Here is a 23,501-nt window from a genome sequence, read left to right on the forward strand (position 1 = left end):
CGGGCGGGAGCGAGCGGAGAGCAGCGCGGCCCAGGGCGAGCGGGAGATGCCGGGAGCAGAGCAGCCGCGCCGTCGAGCCGGAGCCGCCACCCGGCTCCGCTCCATCCCGCGGACTCCGCCGGCTTTCTGGGAGGCGCCCCGGCTCCACAAAATTAAACCGAATCCTTTCTCGACCCCCGCGCCGGGCTCCGACTTTTCCTCGTAGGAGAGATGTAAGGTCGGCTGGAAGTAACAAAGCGCGGCGGGCGATTTAGCAAACGCGCCGCAGCCGCGGCACGGGAAGAAGGCGCTTTTGCCTCACTGAGCTGATCTAACGTTTAGCATCTTACTTTTAGGTACAGCTAATTCATCCATAGAAATTGCACAACAGGCGCGAATAAACCTTTATTAGATCACAGAGAAAAATAAGCAGTGACAGTTGTAAAAATATACAAAATAAGATAGAAGGAATACCTTGATGACACGACAGTTCAGCAAATATTTAACAGGAGTTAATAATAATAAAAAAAATTATATGAGTAGGGAATACCCAGTGCAGATGTAAAAAAAATCATTTAATTCACATCCAAGGACTTAAAAAAACCCCAGTTTGCATCAAGAGATGAAAGACATTTGTCATTTAGGAGACACTTAGGAAGGAGAGTGCTTCAGCAGGCTGACACCTTCCTTCCATCACATCTGAGTCGCTCGTTCTAGACTTTTTGCAGCATCTTTTAGCTTTCCCACTAAGTCCTAAGAGATGAAATAGAGTCTTAGAATAAGCATATTTTTTAAAGGTCAGCTAGAAGAACAGATTATTTTTTTTAGACAGAGACTCAAGTGAAACCAGCACCTTGTAGAACAAAGAAGTGTTGCAACTGATGAACAATGCAAGCAAATAATTCAATAGCTCAGTATTTTACAATGTAGTCAGAAAAGTGGGAACTGAAGGAAAACACTCTTTAAAATGTATTTTCTCCTAAAATAGATCATTATTATTTACACGTAGATTTTACTGGTATATTGCCACAATGGCTAATGCTGACATTTGCTTCCGGCTTTGAAGCAGTACATGGATTTCTAAAACACTGAAAATATTTTGGGTGCAATTTTGTACTAGGACCATTCTCCAGCCAAAGCACATCAGATTTCACTATGCCAGCAAACCAACTAGAAACACTCATTACTGACAAAAGGACAGCTATTGAGACACACTTAAAAAGACGAGATGTAAACCTTAAGTTTTAGTATCTTGCTTTTCCTCTCCCACCAAGCCCTCTTCCCGATCCTCCAGAGTTTGGTCACTTCCAAGCATTACAATACCTCTATTGTTCAGTTACACATTTAAATCGCTAAACAAAGATCAACGTTTGTTTCAGGACATTTCTTACATGTCATTAACACCACTGAAGAGCCTTCAGTTCCTTCTCTATTTTTAATCATGACACATTTAAATCACTGAACCAGCTTCTTTAATCATTTCTCTAAAGCACGGGAAATCAGAGTTTCAGAAAATGATGAGTTTCCTCCCACATATACATATGGATTACAGTTATGAAAACAGACAAAATATTTATGCACGTATGTAAAACACTCCCCACGCAACTAAATTCAGTTACTTTCCAACTTTATTTGAAAAGACAGTAAAAATACACTTGGATAACTTTTATGGAAAATTCTCTTACCCTCCCAGTATTGGATTTTTTTTTTTTTAAGTAATAGTGGATATGATTTCATTTTGATTGGCAATTTGTTAAAAACGTGTATATCCACAAATGGGGCTAAGCATAGAAAGATGAAGGAAACAAGTACCTGTAATTGCTCCATTGTACAACTAAAACTAACATCTGGGTGTGATCCTGAATCACTGTTCTGAAGGGAAAAAAAGCAAAGAAACAGCAATGTCTAATGTATTTAAAAAATATCTCGAAATTGCATTTTTTCCTTTGAGGGTGCTGGGAGTACAGTACCTCTACATTTAAGGTCACCAAATAGGAAGGCTGATAAGTTTTATGAAGTTGATTGTTCTAAATTAGAAACAAAGAACATATTAAAAAGCCAGGTCTCAGCATTAAAACAGACTAAAGAAACACCTTGATCTGTAAAAATTACCTTGATCTGATATTCCAAGCGCCAAGACACATCAGTTATATGGAGAGGAGATCTGCCTATGCTGGAAGACACAACAGTTACAAGTCCTCTATGCTAAAAGAAAAGGTCATTTTCTCAAGCTGTCCATCAATAAAGAACTTTTCATGATCCTGGTAATGCTTCTTGGGAAGTTCTAAAAGGTTATTTTAGAGTAGAATTTCAAATGAAGAAAAGTTTCAATAGCTGTTTTCTAGAGTTTGTTAAAAATGCACTTTATTTTTTAATGGCACAATATTACTTACTTTAATCACCTAAAGTATGCAGAAGTGTTTTCCAGGACAGTTTCAAACTAACTGTAAGTGAAACCATGTCTCTGCTGAGTGGTTGACCTACCTTCCCAATAGGATTTCCAATGCATCCTTGTTTTTCTGAAGCAAGAGAAAAAAAAATTACTAGGTTCAATAAATTCCTATGAAATAAGAAAAATTAATATGCTAAAGTTGGTTTAAAAACCTGATATTCGGTGCAAAATTGTTCTATTCTCTCTTTATCCAGTTTGCAGTCTTCTAGGCACGTGCTACAGGGAAAAAGAATTTATTAGTTTTCTGTTAACATTAACTCAGCAGTACACTTCTAAGTAACAACTGCTAGAAAAATGGTGTAGCTTCCAAGTATGAGTACCTTATAGCAGATATGTCAGCTTTCTGCTTCCCTGCCTCCAGAATACACATTGCAGCCGCAGCATGGCAATGTTTTAATACTGTAGGGTCAATATCTTTCAGGTCTGGATCGTCTAAAATAAATGAATTACTGATGACACACTTATTTGCCAAACCCCAGCACACGGTACCAAAGGCTGCTGCTCGCCCTTTGAACGCTATCCTTCCCACAAAAACGTCAAAATGAAACACGTTTGGTGTTTCAGAGCGAGAGGACAGAACAAGCAGGCAAGGTGTGAGGAGGCGGAGGAGAAGGTGAGGGGCAGAAGCACCGGCTGGGGCGAGCCGTACCAGGCGGGGCTGTGCGGCGCTGAGCGCCCGCCGCCCCTACAGCTCCTTCCCGTTAAAAACAAAAAGAAAAGGGGAAAAAAAAACCAAAAAAAAAAAAGGAAAGAAGGAAAACCTCAGTTTCCTCTGCGAGCCCCATCCGCGAACCTCAGCAGCCTCTTAATGGCGAGAAGCGGGGCTGGGGCCACCGGCCGGGAGGGGCACCGGGACCGCCCGCCCGCCGCCCCGGCCCGGCACCGGCGGCTCGCTCCGTCCGCGGCGGCGGCGGCGGAGTCATTAACAGCGCAAAATTAATTGCACGGCCGCGCACCCTCGGCCCGGGGCTGCCGTGGGACGCGTCCCCGCGCGAAAAGCCCCGCAGGGTGGCAGAGAGGGAACACCGCCCCCTTAGCCCGGCCCACCCCGCGGACACGAACGCGCGCGGGGACCCTTCTCGGCCCGCTCCCCTTATTTCGGACAGCTCGGAGCTTTAGCGGAGCGGGCGAGCATTAGCGATGACACCCCGCGCAGCGGCACCCTGGAGCCGCCCGGGGGCAGGAGCCGCCCCGCGGGTGTGCGCGGGCAGCGCCCGCTGCAGCGCGGACACGCGCGAACATCCGCGGGGGCGGCCGGAGCCCCGCGCCCGCCTGCGCGCCCCGCGGAGCGGCGCGGCCCGCACCCGCCGCCGCGGCGCGCCTTACCCAACGCGGCCTGCGGGTCATCCAGGAGGCTGCGGAAGGCGGCGCGGAGGAGGGCGGCGAACGGGCGGCGGGGGAAGCGGCGGGGGTCGCCCAGCAGCCGCCACCCGCCCTGCGCGTACGGCGACAGCTCCATTGTGGGCGCCGTGACCTTCGACACGCGCCCACGTGACGCGCGCGCAGCTGATCGCGGGCGCGAGGCGGGGCCGCCGCCGCCGCGGGGCGGGCGCGGGCGGGGCGCGAGGCGCCGGTGCCGGTGCGCGGCCGCGGAGCCCGCGCGGGGCGCGCCCCCCCCCCGCCCCGCTGCCCTGCCCCACCCGGCCCCGCCGCCCCCCTGCCCTCTCCACGCGTGTCCCCCTCGCTCCCTGGGACTCGGAGTGGGAGGTGGTGCCGTTTCCGTGGGAGATGCGCCGCAAGGGCGTGTTTTGGGGTGTAATTAGCTCTGAATGAGTCTTAAAAGTGTTCGTATCTCATGAAATCCCTAAAGCGCTTGTATCTCAGTAGATGTCTGACGTGCATGTGTTGGTGTGAAGCTTTACAACCCAAAAATGTCGTGCGGGCAATCTCAGTCCTCAGGAGCAGAGCCTTGTCCCTTCGTTACAGGGAATCATAGAACCATTGAGGCTGGAAAAGGCGTTCGAGATCGCCAAGTCCATCCCTCGCCTGGATAGCACCATACCCACCCAAGCACAGCAGAGCGCCACAATCCACTCGGGGTTTTTGACATTTCCTGGGATGGTGACTCCATCACCTCCCTGGAGAGCCTGTTCCAATGCCTAACCACTCTTCCAGGAAAGAATGTTATTTTGCTTCTGAAACGTCCATGTGTGTCATCAGATATTCCCCCCCTCTCCCCACGGTTATAGATTTGCATATCAAACCACGTTTTTACCTGTGGTTATGGCCAGCTGAAACATGAACTTACTACTAAACTAATTCCTTTTCTCCTAAAGTAATTTTCTAGCCAGGATTGCTTTTGTATTTTGGCAAAAGGCTCTGTGCTTTTTTGATATACAAAAAATAGTTTCAGATAGCCCAAACAGCCTTTGGTGGTGATTTAGGAAAGGTGTACAACTGCCATCTGAAAACATTTCCATGAAAATCAAATAAATCCTTCACGAGATATTAACCTCTTATGTTAGCATTTTATTCTTTAAGTATTGAAACATTGCCATAATCCTCAAAAATACTGAAGTTTACTTAAGTAACTTAAAAGTAAACAATTAAATATTGTGTGGTTATATCTCAGCTAAGGACCAAATTGGTACTGATGTAATCAGAAAAGGTAAAGGCCTTAGTGTGTTACATGAATCATTAATCATGATGTATATGACCTTTGGAGTTCATGTACAGAAAATGTTTTAGATCTAATTTTTTTCTTTGTGTGTGTCTATTCTGCATGGTCAAGAATGTTACTGTGTTACTTGGCATTCTTTATTGAACAAACATTTCTGTTGGACATTTCTTAAAGGAAAATGCAGTGCTGAAAGCTACTCAGCCTAAAAAATATGAGGAGAAGCTAAAGGCCTTTGCCAGATTCATTATTTTAAAATAATATCTATACAATATCAAAATGAACAAAAAATTTAATTTTTTTCTGAACTTTCATGGTGATTGACTGGTAGCTAATTTAACCAAAAAGCTGTTTGGAATTTGTATCCATCACTCTCACTAATTACAACCCGCCATATAAATGCTTGGTCCAGCTTTGGAGGCCAGTTCCAGCTTTGTCCTAGCACAGATTGTAAGATTAGACTTTATCAAATCTCACCACAACACCTTTTTGTTTTTATTTGAATCATGCTATATTTGAGATCATCCATCCACTTCTTTTCTTTTTCATTTTTTTGTGATTTTAATATTTTTGTGATATTAATTAATTAACATTTTTTGCAAACCCAGCCAGTGCATGCATCTCCTTCAGTATGGATGCAGGCTATCAAAAGATTCTGCCTCCAGTTTCCTGTGAGTTGTCTGACCACTGTGTTATAAAAACACACATTTATATACCTAGGTCTTAATTGTGCCCAAATTAAAGAGGAAAATCATACTGGCTGCAGGATCAGGCTCTCAGTTCTAACTCTCCTGTACAATATTAGGCCTCATGATACTGTGCAGAATGAACATGGAATGTTTTGGAACACGATCTGAATTACTATTTCTGGCCTGATACATAAAAATTAATACCACTGAACTGACAAACTGCAAGCTTCAGAATCTGTCAGACAGAAGCCCCAGTCTTTTTTTTTCTTTTTTCTTTCCCAGAAGCAAGAAAGTGGTGGTGACAGGCAGGTGGGCTGACAAAATAAGGCTTTCTCTCTTTTTTTGGTATGGTTGTCAAATATAGACATGATACCTAATAAAAGCCAGCATGAAATGGAGGAGAGGAAAAACCATAACATGGAGGAGAGGACAGAGTTCTGAGCTGTAGAATTACAAAGGTAAAGAGACCAGGGCTTTAAAAAAGGGTTGTCACCTAAAATATATTAAAATGAACACACATGGCATGATTGCACATTACAGCAATTTCTTCTTCAACATCCCATTATCATTTATAGCATACTGAAATCTATAAATTAACATCCAGCTTTAAAGGCGAAACAACTGCTCAAGAGTCATTGTAAGATTATGTTGTACATGTAACTCTCATCACAATTTCATCACAAAATTTATATTATCAAGTCCTCTACCCAGTCTCTCAGCTTGATGTTTTTTCTTTCTTTTTCCCCCCAAGAAAGTCATGAGATGGATTCAGATGGGAAGATTGCTCTGAGATTTTACTAATTGTTTAGAGCATATACACATTTTAAAGAGCTGCTCTTTAAAATTTTCTAGAGAAATCTAACCTGTATATTGAATAAAGAAATTATGAGGGAAATGCATAAATACTGAATAATAATTTATCAAGGAAACAGACTACCTCAGCCCCTGCCAGATAGTAATTTTTACTGCTTGAGCTTTGTTGCTTAGAACAAAATAGTTCAAATAGAACAAAATGAGGGGAAATCATTAGCATCTCCAGAGGACTAATTCATAAAATTTAAACATTAGCATAAGTATTTCTGAAAAGTCTCAGATTAACATTTTTTAATCTATGTATTGCTCTTCAGTTAAGAGACAGTAACATAAGATGATATTCTAACACCAGTTTTCTGCCAAATTATTACTGCATTCCAAGAGTTTCTTCCACATATTGATGGATTGCCCCTTGAATTTTCTTTTAAGTCAGTATCAAACCTTCCTTATTATAAAATATATTTTTCTGAATAAAATATTTTAAGCAGATCAAAACAGTAAAAATAAGTCAGTATTTTCTACAAAAAATATTTCTTGCTGGATTCATATCTTTAGAGACAGCATGATATCCAGATACTAGTAACTGACATAATCACAGAAATAAGGAAAAGGAGTCTGCATATGCCAGAAAGTCCAGGAAAATTTCTCTCATAATCACGGGCACAAAAGTGCAGTATATTAAATAAAGTACTGCCTTGAACCAGGCAATTATGTGAATTATTTAATTGGTATGATTATTGTAGGCAGTCCTCATATCTGCTGAAAATGCAGTACTTGTCACATATTAAAAAGAAAATATTTGCTTTCAGAAATTTTTGGTATGTATTAATTTCAATAAATGCATTGTTTGTCTAGACACAAGGACTATTCAATAAAACATGCTTTGTTTGCTTACAAATAGTTCTGATTAACAGTTAAGGAACTTAGCTTTTTATTGAAATATGTGAAAGCACTTGATTTATTTTGGTAAGGTAAAACCTGTAGTAGTTGAATACATTTTTTACCAGATATTTAATCTTTTTTGGTCTATTTAACATGAAAACCATTTTTTCTACTAGATAGTATTTTTGGAGTTGAATGAGATTAATTTATTAAAAAATAAGTAGGTCTTATCTATTTACCTTTTGAATAACTTTATTCAACTTGCTTTTATCTTATATTTGTCAAAACTTAAAGTCTGCTGATTTTCCCTTCATACATTAAAAAAGCCAGATATTCCTAGGCTGTAGGAAAAAAAAGGAAAAAATCCAGAGCTTTCACATTTTAATTTTACTCTTAAACTATTGATATTTTAGTACTTTAAATACTCGGGAATAGAGGCAACCAGAGAAGTACCACTGCTTAAAACATTATAATTCCTCTGATTTCTTACAATTCAGGAAAATCTTACATATTATAAAAGTCCCCTTATTTTATCAAAACACAAATCAAACCTCTAAAAATTTATTTGAATTCATATTTTATAATTTCTTGCCAAATAAAAAAAAACCCACAAGGATAATTTGCATACTTTATGTCCAAGATCATGCAAAAAACTGAGTAATAAAAAAATGTAAAAATCTGTGGATGTGAGCCAGAGTCACTGTGATGTACTAGACAGTACATCCTCCAGGATAGCAGCTTTCTTGTTTTATCTGTTTTGACTTATTTTGAAGTCATTCTAATTAAAGAAAAGTCCTGTATTTACTGAATTTTCAGTCGCTCTCTTGGTTTCTTTTTCTTTCACAGAGAAATAAAGCTATGTAGCTCATAATGTGTTTGCTCTTTCTTTGGATAAAACTCTGATGCCTTTGATTAAATTCGTGGAGGTTTACAAATGAGGCCTACATAGAGTGTGCTGCTTTTAATGTCAGATGGGGAAATACAAACATTCCTGCTGCTTTACTGGAATTACTGTTGTAATTCCACCTTTAGTCCTGTGTCACAGATGAACAGTTTGTCATATTCACAAAAATACTAGGAACTGCTTTTTAGTTATTATATTGGTATTCTGTCTTTGTAAGGAACACTTATTGGAAGCAGGTCTTAAATGGAAATTTTTGCTCCTTTTCAAATGATCTGACATAATTTACAGATGCTTCCAAGTTGAGGCAGCTCTCAGATACAGATGTCACACATTGTATCCAAAGTTCTTTATTTCTAGCTTTATTTTGTAAATTTGTTGAGAAAAGTCTGATCTGTATGTGAATTTTAACAGTAAGCCAAATATAATTGAAAATTGTTAATGTTCAAAGTAAGGCTTTTTACATGTTTATACATGTGATGGTAAGATTGTAACCTTGCTGGTGGAAACCTGTAAGGAGGATATTATGTTCTATTGTCAAAAAGCATTCACAGTCTGTCACATTAGTGCTAGAGATGTGTGTAGAAGAGTAATTACTATAAGCTGACATCCAGGAAATGTAAGTAAAAATAGATAAACCTCAAAGGAAAATTAAGCTGTGGAGCTCAGGTACTATTTGTCTCCAGATGTTTAATGTCATGACACTAAAATGTTATTTAGCATAGCACCTAATTTTGGTATGTAAAATGATTTTGTATTTATATAACAAACAGAAATGTGATTTTCTTAGCTCTGCACTTAGTTTCCTATCAAATTAGATAAAAGCAGTAGAGTGAGTTATTATTAATCCAATATTTAGAGGTACGTGATACAACAATTTTTATTCTCTTTATACAAACATTCTGCTGCTTGATACTGTGGAATCACAGTATCTAATCTAATTCTGTTAATGTAATAAACAGTTTTTTATAAAAAAAAAACCTTGTTGAAGCAGATGTTGTAATATTGCAGCAAGAACAAGCACTGCGTGGCATTTTTTGCTCGAATTAGACCTGCTGCTTCATGAAAGTGCTCGATTCTGGTCGTAAAGCAAGGCATGCATGCCAAAATGATAGATGCCTTAAAAGAAGCTTTGATAAATAAAGTCCTGCAGACCTTGGCATTCACAGTTTCCTTTTGGCAACTGTGAGGAATGGCTGAGTAATAGTTAGGAAACTGACTTACTTAAAATGGTTTATTACATCTAAATATATTAGGGCTAGATCTGCAGCTAGTGTGAATCAGCATATCTGCCTTCAAATTACTTCTATTGCATTGTGTCAGCAGAGAATCTGGCCCATATCCATTATCTAGAGGGAATATCAACTACTACAAAGCATACTTATCTAACCAAAAGCAAACGTAGTGAACGTAGCTCATTGATGTTTCTTGTAACACTTATGTTAACCTTTATAGTGTGATAAAAATCTGGCACAGTTATGTATGGTTGCAAAGGATCTTGCTTTGATAATATCAACAATTATAAATTAGCACTATTGCTTTTAATGCTGCTTCAAATTACATTGATAAAAGCTTAACTTGATATTGATGAGAGGACTAGTAATTTAGGATCTTGTTGTTGCTCTAATTAACTTTACTGGGAGCTGAATGAGGCCTCTCCTCTGAAACAGATCTCCCTGTCAAAGTAGTATGATGTGGTTTGGGTTTTTTCCTTTTTAAATTTTTAAAAAATATTCGAAGTGTATTTTTTGTGTTCTCTTGCTGCACATATTTTGTATCTTGTAACAGCCACATTTTACAGAACCACTATGTTTAGAATCCTGGCTTTTATGTATAAACAAACGTGTTATTCAACTCAGTAAAATCACCAAGAGTGAATTCAGATACAGAGGCATCTGCAGAGTTCCAAGTCAAAAGTTCTAGTTGAAATTATGACCCTGTGAGATCCAGAGTAGCATAACAAACCCTGTTTTGTTCTTCATTTCTTTGGCTCAATTAATGAAAATTTAGTAGTTATCAGAATTTTGAGCAGTAAACACTGGCACTAAGAAGTATCACAATCAGTGGATGTGATGCTACAACCATTAAACCTGTTCAGCAGATGCTCCAGCAATAACTTATGGGCTGTTTGAAGCATTAAAGTGCGTGGAATTTTACACATGCTGAATTGTCTGCATCATTTACACAACATCGAGTTTACCTCAGGCTGTGGAAATAGTTTTGCCCTTAAAAACAGTTGTGGTTTCTGCTTGTTTTAGATAGCGAATGACATTATGATCACTCTGAGAAAACAAAGGTGAATGCTTTGGTGACTCTAAATTTATTGTACTGGCAACACCACTGAAAACTATGAGTGTCCATGTACCCTCTGTTTCATGCAAGATTTATTTGTTGTGAGAGAAAACCCTGATGGTTGGTTACTGAATTAGGTCAATAAGCAGTAGGATAGTGATAGGGGAGATTCTATTGCTCTTGGGGATTTAGGCTTCCTAGCACGACATTTAAATCAATAGGAATCATCAGCTACCCTAATCTGCCCATACCAAATAGCACTGGGCCTAAGGTGGTGGGGAAAAATTGGAGGAGACCCTGAGAAATTGCTTTCTTTTCCTTGAAAAAATTAATGAAATGTATTGTGTAGGTTCTCATAAAGATTTTTATCATCTTTTCTGTTCTGCAATTTTATTTAAAATACAATTTTATTAAAAATACAATGTAATTTCTAAAGATAACACTAATTATAATAATAATCACTTGTTATTTATGCAGTCATAGAATTCAACTATTTTTGCAAATCCATCAGTAACCCGTCAAAATGTAGAGAAGAAAGCAGCACAAGGCAAGAAATTCTAATTACAGTATAAACAAAATGTTAAGATCCTGTCTTGCAGCTGCTGGCAGTAGTTAATACAGTGCTAACACTGTTAAAATGACAACAGAAAGAGTTAAAATTGCACAGCTATGTACAATCAATATGAAGAAATTTAAGAAGCCTCTATTTCATAGTTTAAATAACACTTAATCAGTAATAATTCAAATTTCTGATGATAAAAAACAGAACTATATAAGTCCATCAATGACATCAATGATAAATCTGTGTTATTTTCATATCCTATGCTCTAATTACATAGGAATTTAAGGTGAATGTATACTGCCATAGCAGCTCTTAGAAATCTGGGAAACAATGTTTTTCTAAAGGTAAATTTATTTTCTTAATTTCTTAGTAGCAGTCAAATATAATTTAATTTTGGTCAATTTTCTATATAAAATCCTGAATTACATTTGTTATCCAGGTGGTAACAATTTTAGATAACGTATTATCAATAGCGCATCAATGAAAAAACCTCTTCCCTCCTGTTGCCTTATGCTTATAATAAAACATAAGTAAACCCTTTGTTTGTTTATATGGTTATGTTTATTAAAAGGATCTTTGCAGACAAAAGACTGTATCTTAGACCAGCTTTCAAAGTAAGCATTAGAAGCTGCCTTGAATTCCACTGTGTGCTCACCCAGGAGCATGTTAGCCTTGGAGAGCGACGTCAGCTTGTGGCAGATATTCACTGACGGCGTCACTCTGGCTCTGCCAGCCAGGAAGTCTGCTTGCAGCACCTACATGGGATGTGTGCTTGTTCAGGCAAATGTTGTTGCCATTATACCATTTTTACAGCAATAAAGTTCCATTGAGGCCAATTAGGAACTACTAGAGTGGAGACGGAGCAACAAATTTCAAAATTTGATCCATCATTTCTTGGCTGTCAAACCCCGTGCCCATCTGCTCACATGGAAAGCAGCCCACTTGCAAGTGAGCTGGACCTTCCCTCTAAGAAATGAGTGACAGGGAAGAACAGTTTAGTTGGTCTCTAACAATGCAAACCATTTTTTTTATTTCCTGCAGGAAGTGTGGTCCAGTATCCATGAAAGCTAAACAGGATTTGCCTTCTTTCACTTAATTATAATTTTTTGACATGTACATTGTTATAAATGGTTAAGCAATAGAAGAAAGAAAATCAGGGGTTTACTGGTACTGCTTGCTGCCAAAAAGACAGGTTGTATTGGAACAGGTGCTTTGAAAACCTGTGAAAGCCAGCTGAAAGGTGTCAAAATGTGCATAACATGAACCAACAGTTCACAGACATTTTGTGTGAATTTGGTGGTGTATCAGGAAAGTTTAGAAGGAACCCTCAGCAGAGATTATCTGCCTTAGGAACAGCCAGCCAGCTTAACAGGCAGACCCCTGTCTCCTTGATCACAGCGTGCATGATGCTCTCATGCAGGAGGGAGACAAAGGAAAGAAAAAAGATTTCCTTCTGTTACATTTATATACTTCATTATCTTGGAATCATCAAATCAGGAAAAAAGAGGTAATAATCTCTTGCTAAAATATGTTAAGATGATCATCTAGCCTAAAAATAAAAGTAGATCAATTGAGACTCCATAAGCTGCATTTGGGCGAGTGATTCACTGCAGAGTGTGTGCAGGTAAAATAAAGTAGAATGTGTGATCCTTTTTTATCCTACCGGTCAAACTAATGCCTGTGAGCCACACTTGTCCCTTGACCTTGTTAAATGTGGCCCACGTGTTGGAGGGAGTACAAGAAACTTTTCTGACACATTCCCTTCCCACATGTTTTTCCTGCAGTGTGCTACTGTAGATAGTTCTAAAACACATGGGACTACAAGTGGGTTCCCCATGTGCATTTAAAACCTAACAGAGCTACAACAGTCAAAACCACATGGGGATAGAAAAGGAGCATCAGGAAAAAAAAAAGCTTTTTAACTATTTGTGTTCATGGTCTTCATGTGCTCAGAGAACACATGGGAGAGCAAGAGCGAGACAAAAAACACAAGGGAGAGCAAGAGAAGAAAGGAAGAGGAAGAAAGAAACAGACAGAAGCAAATAAAAAGGAACAAAGCAAGATGGCATTGAAAAGGAAAAGGAGAAAAGACAAGTGAGAAAGGAGGAGGCATTGCAAGGAAATGACAGGAACTGACAGGGAAAAAAATCATAGAGAAAATAATTTCACTGCTTGAAAGGATTAAACCAAATAAGCTTGCCTGTGCTTTTCATTTCAGCTTTATAGTTTGTGTGCATGTTTAGTTTTCACAAATGTAAGAAGAAGCATCCTGTGCACATTCCCCCATTTCATCCCTCCGTTCATTTTGCCTCCCAATGCTGCATCTTTGTTTCTGCTTTTGCTTTCTGTCTCGTTCCGTCTCTTGCTTACCCCTCCCCTTTTTCTCTTCTCTGCCTCTCACAGGCAATGACTGAGATGTAGCACATCATTGTATTAGCAGGGCCAGTTTTTTCCTGAACTTGCCTTAAAAATGGAATGCCAGTGTGTTGTTATTCTTTCAGCCTCCCACCCCCCCACCCAGACTCAGTGGAGACAGCCTGAAATCCTCAACAGAAACCCAAGTGAGCATATGAATGAAATGTGACTTTTGCTCCCTGTCAGTTATGGGATATGGTCATAGTCTTGATTTCAAGGAGCTTTACAAGAAGTCAGTGCTGAGAAATTTTTTACTTTCTTGGTGAAGTCAAAGAGGAACAAATAAACTATCTCCCATCTTCCTCTCTCATGCTTGTAGACACACATCTGCATGTGCAGCCTCTCCTCTGGACATCTCGAGGTGTACTGCTCTCTGTGTGCCCCACTTACCCTGTAAGCTGTCTTTGGGAAAGACAGTTTTGTGTATCACATAGCAAATCTAAGTACTCTCACAGAAATATATAAGTATTATCTTATCTAATATGATACATTTGGTTTAATTTGAATTGGAACGAAAATTAAATAGCTTTGCATCAATTATTTATTATATTATCATTGGCTAGCCTTTTGTGTCATCTCAGAATTTTTTCTTTGATTTGGGGAAGAAGATGATGCTGAGATTTGGCTTTGCATTTAGATTTATGATTTTTATGTTTATAAACAAGGGAAAAGTCTCTTTAAATATACATGTACTCTGGTTTTGTCCCCCCTTTCTTTGGATCTTATACTCTGTTTTTCTATTTCTGGTTGTTGACCCTTTTTAGCTATATGCCAGGATCTCAAGGTTTCCAAACTAAAACCAGGAGCTCAGGAGGGTGAGCAGCTTTCAGGAAACGGTCAACAGCTCTCAGGGTGCAATTCTAAAGGTCGTTTGTTATCACATCTGTTCCTGTCAAGGCTCCTCTCTGAGGCAAAGCCCATCTGAGAGGCTGGAAACCCTGGGAGGTTCTGTGGTAGGATTTTCTCTCTCATGCTGTATGATGAGACTGAAAAGAGTGCATTCATCTGTGGAGTTCTCCCAGTGTCAGGGAAAGCTGTCAGAAACCTTTTCCCCCTGCCCTGCTTCACTGTGACCTTCATTTCCCAGCCAGTGGCCTGAGCCTAAGTGCAAAACTCTCCCAGTCAATATTGGGGTTTGTCTGATTCCCCCTGGTTCTCTTAAGGCAGAGTAAAACTGGAAACCACCAATTGGCAGAAAGTCCAAGATTTTTTGGATGTGGCTGTGAGGAATGAGAGTCAGAGGAGAGGGGGAGAATGCTGGCATTGAATGAGCAGCCCAGGGTGAGTGCTGGGGATGGCTTTGCTGGCATTGGAACTTCTCAGTGCTGGAGGTTGTTCACTGCATCACTGCATGGAAGTTACAGAGCTGGGCAAGCCATGCTGCTCAGGCTTGGAGGTAGAGTCCTGTTCTGTGCCTCCCACCATCCACTCACATCACCAGGATCACTGTGCCATATCATACTAGAAAAATGCCAAAAGAATTTTGTACACAGAAGTGTGGACCAGCATGCATTTTATGGCAGTAACCCAATTATTTAAGCTGAGATATTATTGTGATATTGTGGTACTCAAAAAAAAAAAAAAAAAAAGAGGCAGAATTTAGAATATCCTGTATTATCTAGTGGAATTCCTGTATTATTCTAGTAGAATATCTTGTATTATCTGGGTTGTTATCTAGTCCAGTTTTTAAATAATATGTGAATATAGTAAAATACCTGATTTACTGAAGCAGTGTTCTTATGTTGGGTAGGTAATATCAGGTAGGTTTTAAAATGTAAGCACATTCCAGAGTACTTGTTCACTTATTCTGTTATTTACAGGACTGTATTAGACTAATATTATCAGCCAAAGCATCTCCTAGCACAATCTGATAATGGATCTATGTAGGTGTCCCATTTATTGGCTAGACTGCTTTAAATAACTAAACTATTATATGTCTCTGTTCATATTTTGGAAAACAAATTGTTTCTGTAAATTAAAGGAAGTGAAGATACAGTAGCTTAGAGCATAACCCATTTTTAAGCATAAATAAATTCAGACAGATTCTTTACACATTCTGAAATTTCAGTAAATTTTTAATGTCTCTATTGCTTTATTGAGGTAAAAAAGTTAGGTAGCAGTGGTACTTTGTGGAAGAGGCTTTTGTCCTTGTTTACAATGAGGAGATATTCCAGAACTGTTCCACATTGTATCTTACATAGCAGACAGAGGATAAAAAATGGTGCGTTCTGCATCTGTCACTATTCTGCATCTGTCACTCAAAGAAAATTCCCCTTTCCCTTTTTGGGAAAGTTGCCTAAGGATGATGAGATATGACTGATAGCAATTATCCATATTTAGGCAACTAGAAGATTGTGACAACATTAGCTAGAGTAAGGGAATGCAGACAAAGTCAAAACATCTGTTTTGGTAACTTTAACTTACCCTGTTATTTCTAGTTGTGGTGTCATAGCTTACAATCCTACATCATCTTGCCATAGAAGTCTACATCTAGCTTTGAAATTCAGCTCTAAATTATTTGCCTTACACTTCATATAATAAAATATATACACATATATATATAATACAATTAATAGTCAGAAACACAGCAGCTGATCTTTGTGTTGGGTTTGATTGGACAGGTTTTTGTAGTGAGAGGGCTGTGGGGGCTTTCTTTGAGAAGATGCCAGAAGCTTTCTCCATTTCGAACAGAACCAAAGCCAGCCAGCTCCAAGACAGACTTGCCACTGGCCAGGGCCAAGCACATGGGTGATGGTGGCAGAGCCTCTGGGATAACATACTCAAAAAGGGGAAGAAATCCTATGCAAGTTCAGGTGGAGAGAGGAGTGAGAACATGTGAGAGAAACAACTCTGCAGACAGCAAACTCAGTGAAGAAAGAAGGCGGAGAAGGAGCTCCAGGTGTGGGAGCAGAGATTCCCTTGGAGTCTGTGGTGAAGGCTGCGGTGCCCCAAGGTGGAGCAGAGATCCACATGCAGCCCACAGAGATCCCCAGGCCAGAGCAGGAGTGCCCAAAGGAGTCTGTGACCTTTGCAGATGCCCAGGCTGGAGCAGGCTGCTGGCAGGACCTGTGAGCCTGTGAGAGAGAGCTCCACACTGGAGCAGCTGGCTCCTGGCAGGACCTGGGACCCTGTGAGAGAGAGCTCCACACTGGAGCAGCTGGCTCCTGGCAGGACCTGGGACCCTGTGAGAGAGAGCTCCACACTGGAGCAGGCTCCTGGCAGGACCTGGGACCCTGTGAGAGAGAGCTCCACACTGGAGCAGGCTCCTGGCAGGACCTGTGAGCCTGTGAGAGAGAGCTCCACACTGGAGCAGGCTCCTGGCAGGACCTGGGACCTTATGAGAGAGAGCTCCACACTGGAGCAGGCTCCTGGCAGGACCTGGGACCTGTGAGAGAGAGCTCCACACTGGAGCAGGCTCCTGGCAGGACCTGGGACCCTGTGAGAGAGAGCTCCACGCTGGAGCAGGCTCCTGGCAGGACCTGGGACCCTGTGAGAGAGAGCTCCACGCTGGAGCAGCTGGCTCCTGGCAGGACCTGGGACCTGTGAGAGGGAGCTCCACACTGGAGCAGTGTGAGAGAGAGCTCCACACTCTCCACACTGGAGCAGGCTCCTGGCAGGACCTGGGACCTGTGAGAGAGAGCTCCACGCTGGAGCAGTGTGAGAGAGAGCTCCACACTCTCCACACTGGAGCAGGCTCCTGGCAGGACCTGGGACCTGTGAGAGAGAGCTCCACGCTGGAGCAGTGTGAGAGAGAGCTCCACACTCTCCACACTGGAGCAGGCTCCTGGCAGGACCTGTGAGCCCACAGGATCCACACTGGAGCAGCTGGTTCCTGAAGGACAGTGCCTTGTGGAAGGGACCCATGCTCGAGATGCTTGGGAAGAACTGCAGCCCATGAGAAAGACTGAAGCTGGAGAATGTTAAGGAGTGTCTCCCACAGGAGGAACCCCATGCAGGAGCAGGGGAGGAGTGTGAGTTCTCCTACTGAGGAGAAAGGACCAGCAAAGAAAGTGTGATGAATTGAACACAGCCTCCATTCTCTATGCCCCTGTGCAGGGGGGAGGAGGTAGAGAAAATGGGGAGTGAAGTTGAGCCTGGGAAGAAGGAAAGGGTGGGGAGAAGGTATTTTAAGATTTAGCTTTTATTTTCTCATTACCCTGCTCTGACTTGCTTGGTAATAAATTAAACTAATTTCCCCAAGTCAAGTCAGTTTTGCCCATGGTGGTAGCTGGTGAGCAGCCTCTCCATGTCCTTATCTCAACCCATGAACCTTTTGTTATATTCCCCTGCCCTGACCAGCTGAGGAGGAGTGATAGAGTGGGTGGGCACCTGGCATCCAGCCAGGGTCAACCCACTACAATCTTTAGACACTAATTGTACAAGTATGAGATCTTCTACTTGATAGATTGCAGAGTGTGTTGGATTTTATCCCTGATTATGATAATAATTTGATTTGCCTCAACATAGCTATTAAATAGTTACAGAGAGATTGATTGTAGTGTTATGAAAGATTTCGCATTTAATGGTTTTATGAGAGAGATTCAGAATATAAACAGGTTTCATGACTGTTCTTAACTGGAATATCTGAATATATACCCTTCCATCTCTACAACACTCAGCTTGCCATAGAAAATTTTGGCAGAGTAGCAATTTCTTTGATTTTCCAGCCCTTCTTATCACAACATTTTGTTGTATTGCTAGGACTATAACAAGGAGGACATGGTTATATAAACCAGAGGAGACAAATGCCCAGAATAAAGCACTATAATAAATGAAAAAAGGTGTAATGTGTTATAAGCCTGATCCTGTTGCATGATAGATCTCAGCCAGAAGATTTCACTCTGTAGAGTTCAGAGAGGATGGGTCCCATGATGTCTGCTAGGAAATGTGGGAATTAATTCTGATTCTGCCTCTTTTACCAGTCACTCCACTAATTAGCAGCAAGACATGGTGCTGGTAACTTAGAGCTGCTGTGTGGCTTGAACATGGAGCATCTGCAGTGTCTGTGCCTGGGCTGCCAAGTCCCTTTGCACATCCTCTGTTCATTCACTGTGCCTGCTAGAATAACATGTTATGATACTGGACTTCCAAAGAATATATTAACTTCCTGACTCTCTATAGTAATACCCTACAGCTGGTTCAAATAAACATTCCGAGCCAGTGCATTTTTCATCTTGAAAAAAACAGCAATCCCAAAGAAGTTTTGTATTTATTCAATGCTTACTGTCATTGCCTTTGACACCGAGAACAAAATTAATAGTTAAAAAAATTGGAGTTACTCTCTAGGCCTTTGCATTGATTCTCTTTTGTTGTTCTTCATTTATTTTGTTGACCATTGCCATCAAAAAGAGAGGAAAAACTGCTCATGGCATTAATTTTCTTGAGTTATTGCACTGTTCTGTCTCACTAAAACTTTATTGTGTTTTGTTTTATACTTTGAATAAAATGCAACTATTTTTATCTGAACCAGAATCCATTTAAAGAATTCAGATTGCCCTTTACCTCCCTTTTGTGAAATTTCACTGACATTGATACAGAAACCAGTTAATTAATATGTTTATGTTAAACTTTTTCATACTATTAAAAATATGTTCATTTGTTTCTTTAATGATTCCATTGTCAGTTAATCTATTAAGGCTTTTATTAAAAAAGCTGTTGAAACATGGCTGAGAACCGTAGGCAAAGTCATCATGTCAATAATGGATATTTTGGATAAGGACTGTGGGTTTGGTCATATTTGATTACATTATTTTTGCAGTTAAATTGTTGTAGATGCACTGGTTTTGGCTTCAGAAAAAGTACACATGATTAAATAAAGAAAGATTTTGCTCCAAATATTGTTCATCCACAATATACTAATTCCCACCAGAGAAAATGAAATATATCACAGCCTACAGATCTCCTATTTCTATTTCATACTGCCATTTATTAAGTAATTTCCTCAAGAAAATATTTTGATGAGCCAGGCTTCTGAGTTGTTTCTTGTAATCTAAGCTGTAATTATAGAAAAATGTATGGATAGAATTATGAAAAATTCTGTGCATGTCCATTATTTTCTGAATTTTGTTTTAATTCTTTGGGCTAATTATGAAGAAAAAATATTGTATTTCCAGTTAGTTGTGGAACAATCAGAGTTATTCAAATCCATGTGATACCCAGTCTTAAGAAGTTTTCAAAAGCTGGACATTAGTGTTGATCTCTCATCCAAATGGCAGCCATGTAAGTGGGAATGTGTCCCTGATTTCAATGGGAGCAGCAGTGGGTGTTATTTTTCATTGTTATACAGCACACGAAGAAGGCAATTGTGTATGCAAGACTTACAGTGATGTCAGATCTACATTTTTATATGGTTTGTTACAGTCTGTGAATAACTGGACTGTATGGATATAAATCTGTCTTTGATTAAGATAGATTATTCTGGTGTCCTGTTATAAGATTATTTTACATTAACGGAGTTATCATTGACAAGTACAGAATCATTCTGATTTATAGAACGTTCTGAAAAATGTACACATCTGTGAAAAATGCCAACTTATGTCTGGAATTAAGGGTTAGATGCATGTTCTTTTTATTCTGCCTTTGCAGAAAGAAAAACTATTTGCCTGTTACTGGTTCACATAGTCAACGTAAATTTGCTTTTCTCAGACATCTTTACAGAATTTACAGATAAGGTTTTACGACTGGAAGCAAGGGAGTATTGTAAAACTGCAGTATTAGACAAAGTACATAAGAACATTCTGAACCCCCAAATGCTATATTAAGGTCACACACGTTTTAAATTAGGATCCTCTGTTCTCACTCATAAATGTCTCAAACTTTCAACTTCTGATCTGAAACTTTTGGTGGTTGAATATTGTAACAGTAGCCACTGGAATTAGTAGATACTGACCCTTGTGCCATATGACAGGCTGTATGTAATTGTTCATGACCCTGGCCAGGTTCATGTGACTGAAGCGAAGAAATTAAAGTTAGCCTGTCACTGGAGCTCCTGCAGGCTGGAACTTTATCATGCAGGTAAAGGTGACTGGGTTTTGAGTTAGTCTGTCAATATAAAATACACTTAATCAGGATTATTATTGGATTTAAATAAACTTCTTCCCATTCACATGACATCAATCATATTCATAAGCATGAGGAAAGCAAAACATAGCTCAGTCACACTGGCTTCAAATGTGTGGTTGTTACCAGTGAATGCCTGATCATTTCTCTTTTATGTTTTCAGCTCAGATTTTTTAAAATTATTTTTGATATTGTTTCTTTGTTGTTTTTCTTTTGTTCTTACTATCTGCAAGACATGTTACATGACAAGCACTGAGCATCTATTTATGTGGAGCATTCTAGGAAATGGAGAGTTATAAATATGTATGTCTGATGATAATATGGAACTCTGACAAAGATACTCCTGCCTGTGTTTTTTTGAATTGACAATACAAAGCTATAGTTTATTGAAATAATGATAAAAATAACATTCTAAAAATGTACTAGTTACTGAAATAGTCAAAAATACAAAAATGTTTTAGTCCCAGGTAGAAAAGCTCCTCTTTGAAATATTTGCAGAAAAATATTCCTGCATTTCCCTATCCCTCAAGATCCGTTTTCCGCAAAGCTCTTTAAGTGTGAGAGAGGATAGAGTTTCCCAACAGTTTATTGCCAGATTTACAGTGCTGGCGACAAAGCCGTTCTTAAAAAATGGGATAGACTTCTCCCAGGAATTGATCTCTGGTTGGGTTAATGGATTATATGGGCCAGACTATGCCTGTGACTGCTCCTTACCCAGTAACACTGCTGAAAATGCACATGAGATCCAGTCTGGTGAGAGAGAGCTTCTGGGAGCCCAGCGCCCTGACCCTCTGCATAACCTCTGCAATGGAGCAAGGACACGTCAGGGCCGTGCTTCTGCTTCTCCAGTGACACAGCAGCAGCAAGAACAGCCTTCCTAAAGCCAACCATGTCCCTGCATTGGTCTGATTATAGAAAGATTGACCCTCTTGCAATTACCCTAACTTGTGTAGTTTGAAACAACCATGGTCAAGACGCTCGTGGAAGGCTAATTGTTCAGCTGCATGCTTTGATTTTATTGATTAGACTTTATGAGGTTATCCATTGTCCCTCACATGGCATGTTAGCTGAAATTGGCAGGATGTAAAAGTGACATTTTGGAACTCACATTTATATATTGTTTTAAATAATTTTCAGAAGACCTCTGCTATGGCAAAAGGCAAAAATTGGCTGAAATGGTTTGGTGCATTAAATTGGGTGGGATTTTTTAGTCCCTACTGATTACAATAAGATCATTGTGTCCCAGAGTCTTTATCATACCACATAACTGATTTATGGAACCTTGCTGCTGTGGGCAGCTGGATCTCACTGCCATTGATACTGGTGGCAAAATCCCCTTTTTGTTGTCTTTGTCAGAACTGGGATTGGGCTTCCCAGTGCCTGCAGCATAGAAATTGGGTGGCTCCTCAGAGTCGCTGTGGGTGTACAGTGATTTCTCACTCTTCTTTGTCTCAAAGAGCTTCACTGAGGGCTGCTGCATGGCAGTGAAACCAACACAGCTCAGAGTGTGAGAAAAGCACACCAAAACTGTACAGATTCACTTCTGAAATGTAAATCCTTTATAAAAGGTGGCAAGATTACAGCAGTCAGTTCTGGCATTGCTCTTGGGTTGGTCATTGCCTTTGAAGTGACCCTGGCCTTAGACCAGGGGAACTTGCTTTGGTTACTCAGTGGTGGCCAGGTGGGATGGGTGGTGCCAGATGGAGAAGAACAGGAAGGAGCCCTGACGCTGTGGCCTCTGTGGGGATGGCTGGGGTGTGCTGTGGGGCTGGCTGAGGGCCAGGCTCTCAGGATGGCTATTTTGGCCTGGTGTGTGGGTGCTGGTGGCACTGCAGGCTGGCTGGGGTGGGCTCACCCAGGGGAGTCCCAGGGCGGTGACAGTCAGGGGGTGCTCCCAGCAGGGACCAGCGGCTCCATGCGCAGGGCTTGGCAGTGCAGGCAGCTCATCTGCAGCTTTTTTATGAGCAAAGCACAAAAGTGTGTGAAATCCAAACCCTTGGCTGTCCCTCCAAGCTTAGTGGTTCTATTTGAAAAACAACTACACAAGATGCCACCTAAGGCAAATCACATAAAATTAAAATAAAAGTACAGCGGTATAGCCTCAAATTTCATGTTGGTAGGAAGTTTTAAAAACCTCAGCCTTTCAGAATTCCTGTGGTTCGGTGCTTGGTCACTAGGGGAGAAAGTACAGTAATCCTGCACAGAAATAAATGTGACTGATTCCTATTTGCTTTCAAATAATTGCATTTATTTACATCAGTTTAACCTCCATTTAAAATGTCATGTATATCTCAGCTAGATTAGTGCATGTGAAAAAAATAGCCTCTGTGGGAAGTGTTTTGAGTAAGCAATTTATTTTGCTTGTAATTAATGGATTCTTACCTAAAGTACAAGTTATAAATAAAAATAAACTAACAGTGAGTGGTAGTTTGCTGCTGTCATTCAAATAGTGGACAGTTGGGTAATTACAGACCATCAAAGAACTGCTGCACTGCTGATTATTATCTTTTAAGAATTTGCCAGCCTTTCATCGTTCAAAAGAAACTTGCATTGAAGTCTTTAAATATATGCTATTAATAAAATAAACCTATTAAGTGGTGTGATGGTTGGTATTTACAGCTCACACAGGGAAACAAGTCACCTTTCCTTTGTTGCTTTGTCTGATACAGAATACCACATTGTGAAATTGGCAGCCAAATCTCATTTAGCCACGTGTAACCGTGTCAATATCGGGGGCTTCATTCGGCAAACACAGCTTGGCTCAGATGAGAAGCTTTGGAGCAGAGCTGGACTCTACCTCTGGAGAAAGTTACTCGAGTGTTTGTAATGCCAGATCCTGA

The 23,501-nt window shown here is 40.4% G+C and overlaps 1 protein-coding gene across 1 annotated transcript; it reads right to left on the minus strand.

The window, feature by feature from the left end:
• Positions 1-369: 369 nt before the first annotated feature.
• Positions 370-3,948, minus strand: COMMD3 (COMM domain containing 3). The gene is made up of 8 exons (XM_054643660.2): positions 3,758-3,948; positions 2,752-2,863; positions 2,584-2,647; positions 2,464-2,498; positions 2,092-2,152; positions 1,950-2,006; positions 1,792-1,851; positions 370-732 (listed from the first exon to the last, which is right to left on the minus strand). Exons 1-8 carry the CDS (start codon positions 3,888-3,890, stop codon positions 673-675), a joined length of 582 nt encoding a protein of 193 aa, XP_054499635.2. The 5' UTR covers positions 3,891-3,948; the 3' UTR covers positions 370-672.
• Positions 3,949-23,501: the final 19,553 nt, after the last annotated feature.

This window comes from Agelaius phoeniceus, chromosome 1 (genome assembly GCF_051311805.1).
Source record: "Agelaius phoeniceus isolate bAgePho1 chromosome 1, bAgePho1.hap1, whole genome shotgun sequence".
Classification (NCBI taxonomy): domain Eukaryota; kingdom Metazoa; phylum Chordata; class Aves; order Passeriformes; family Icteridae; genus Agelaius; species Agelaius phoeniceus.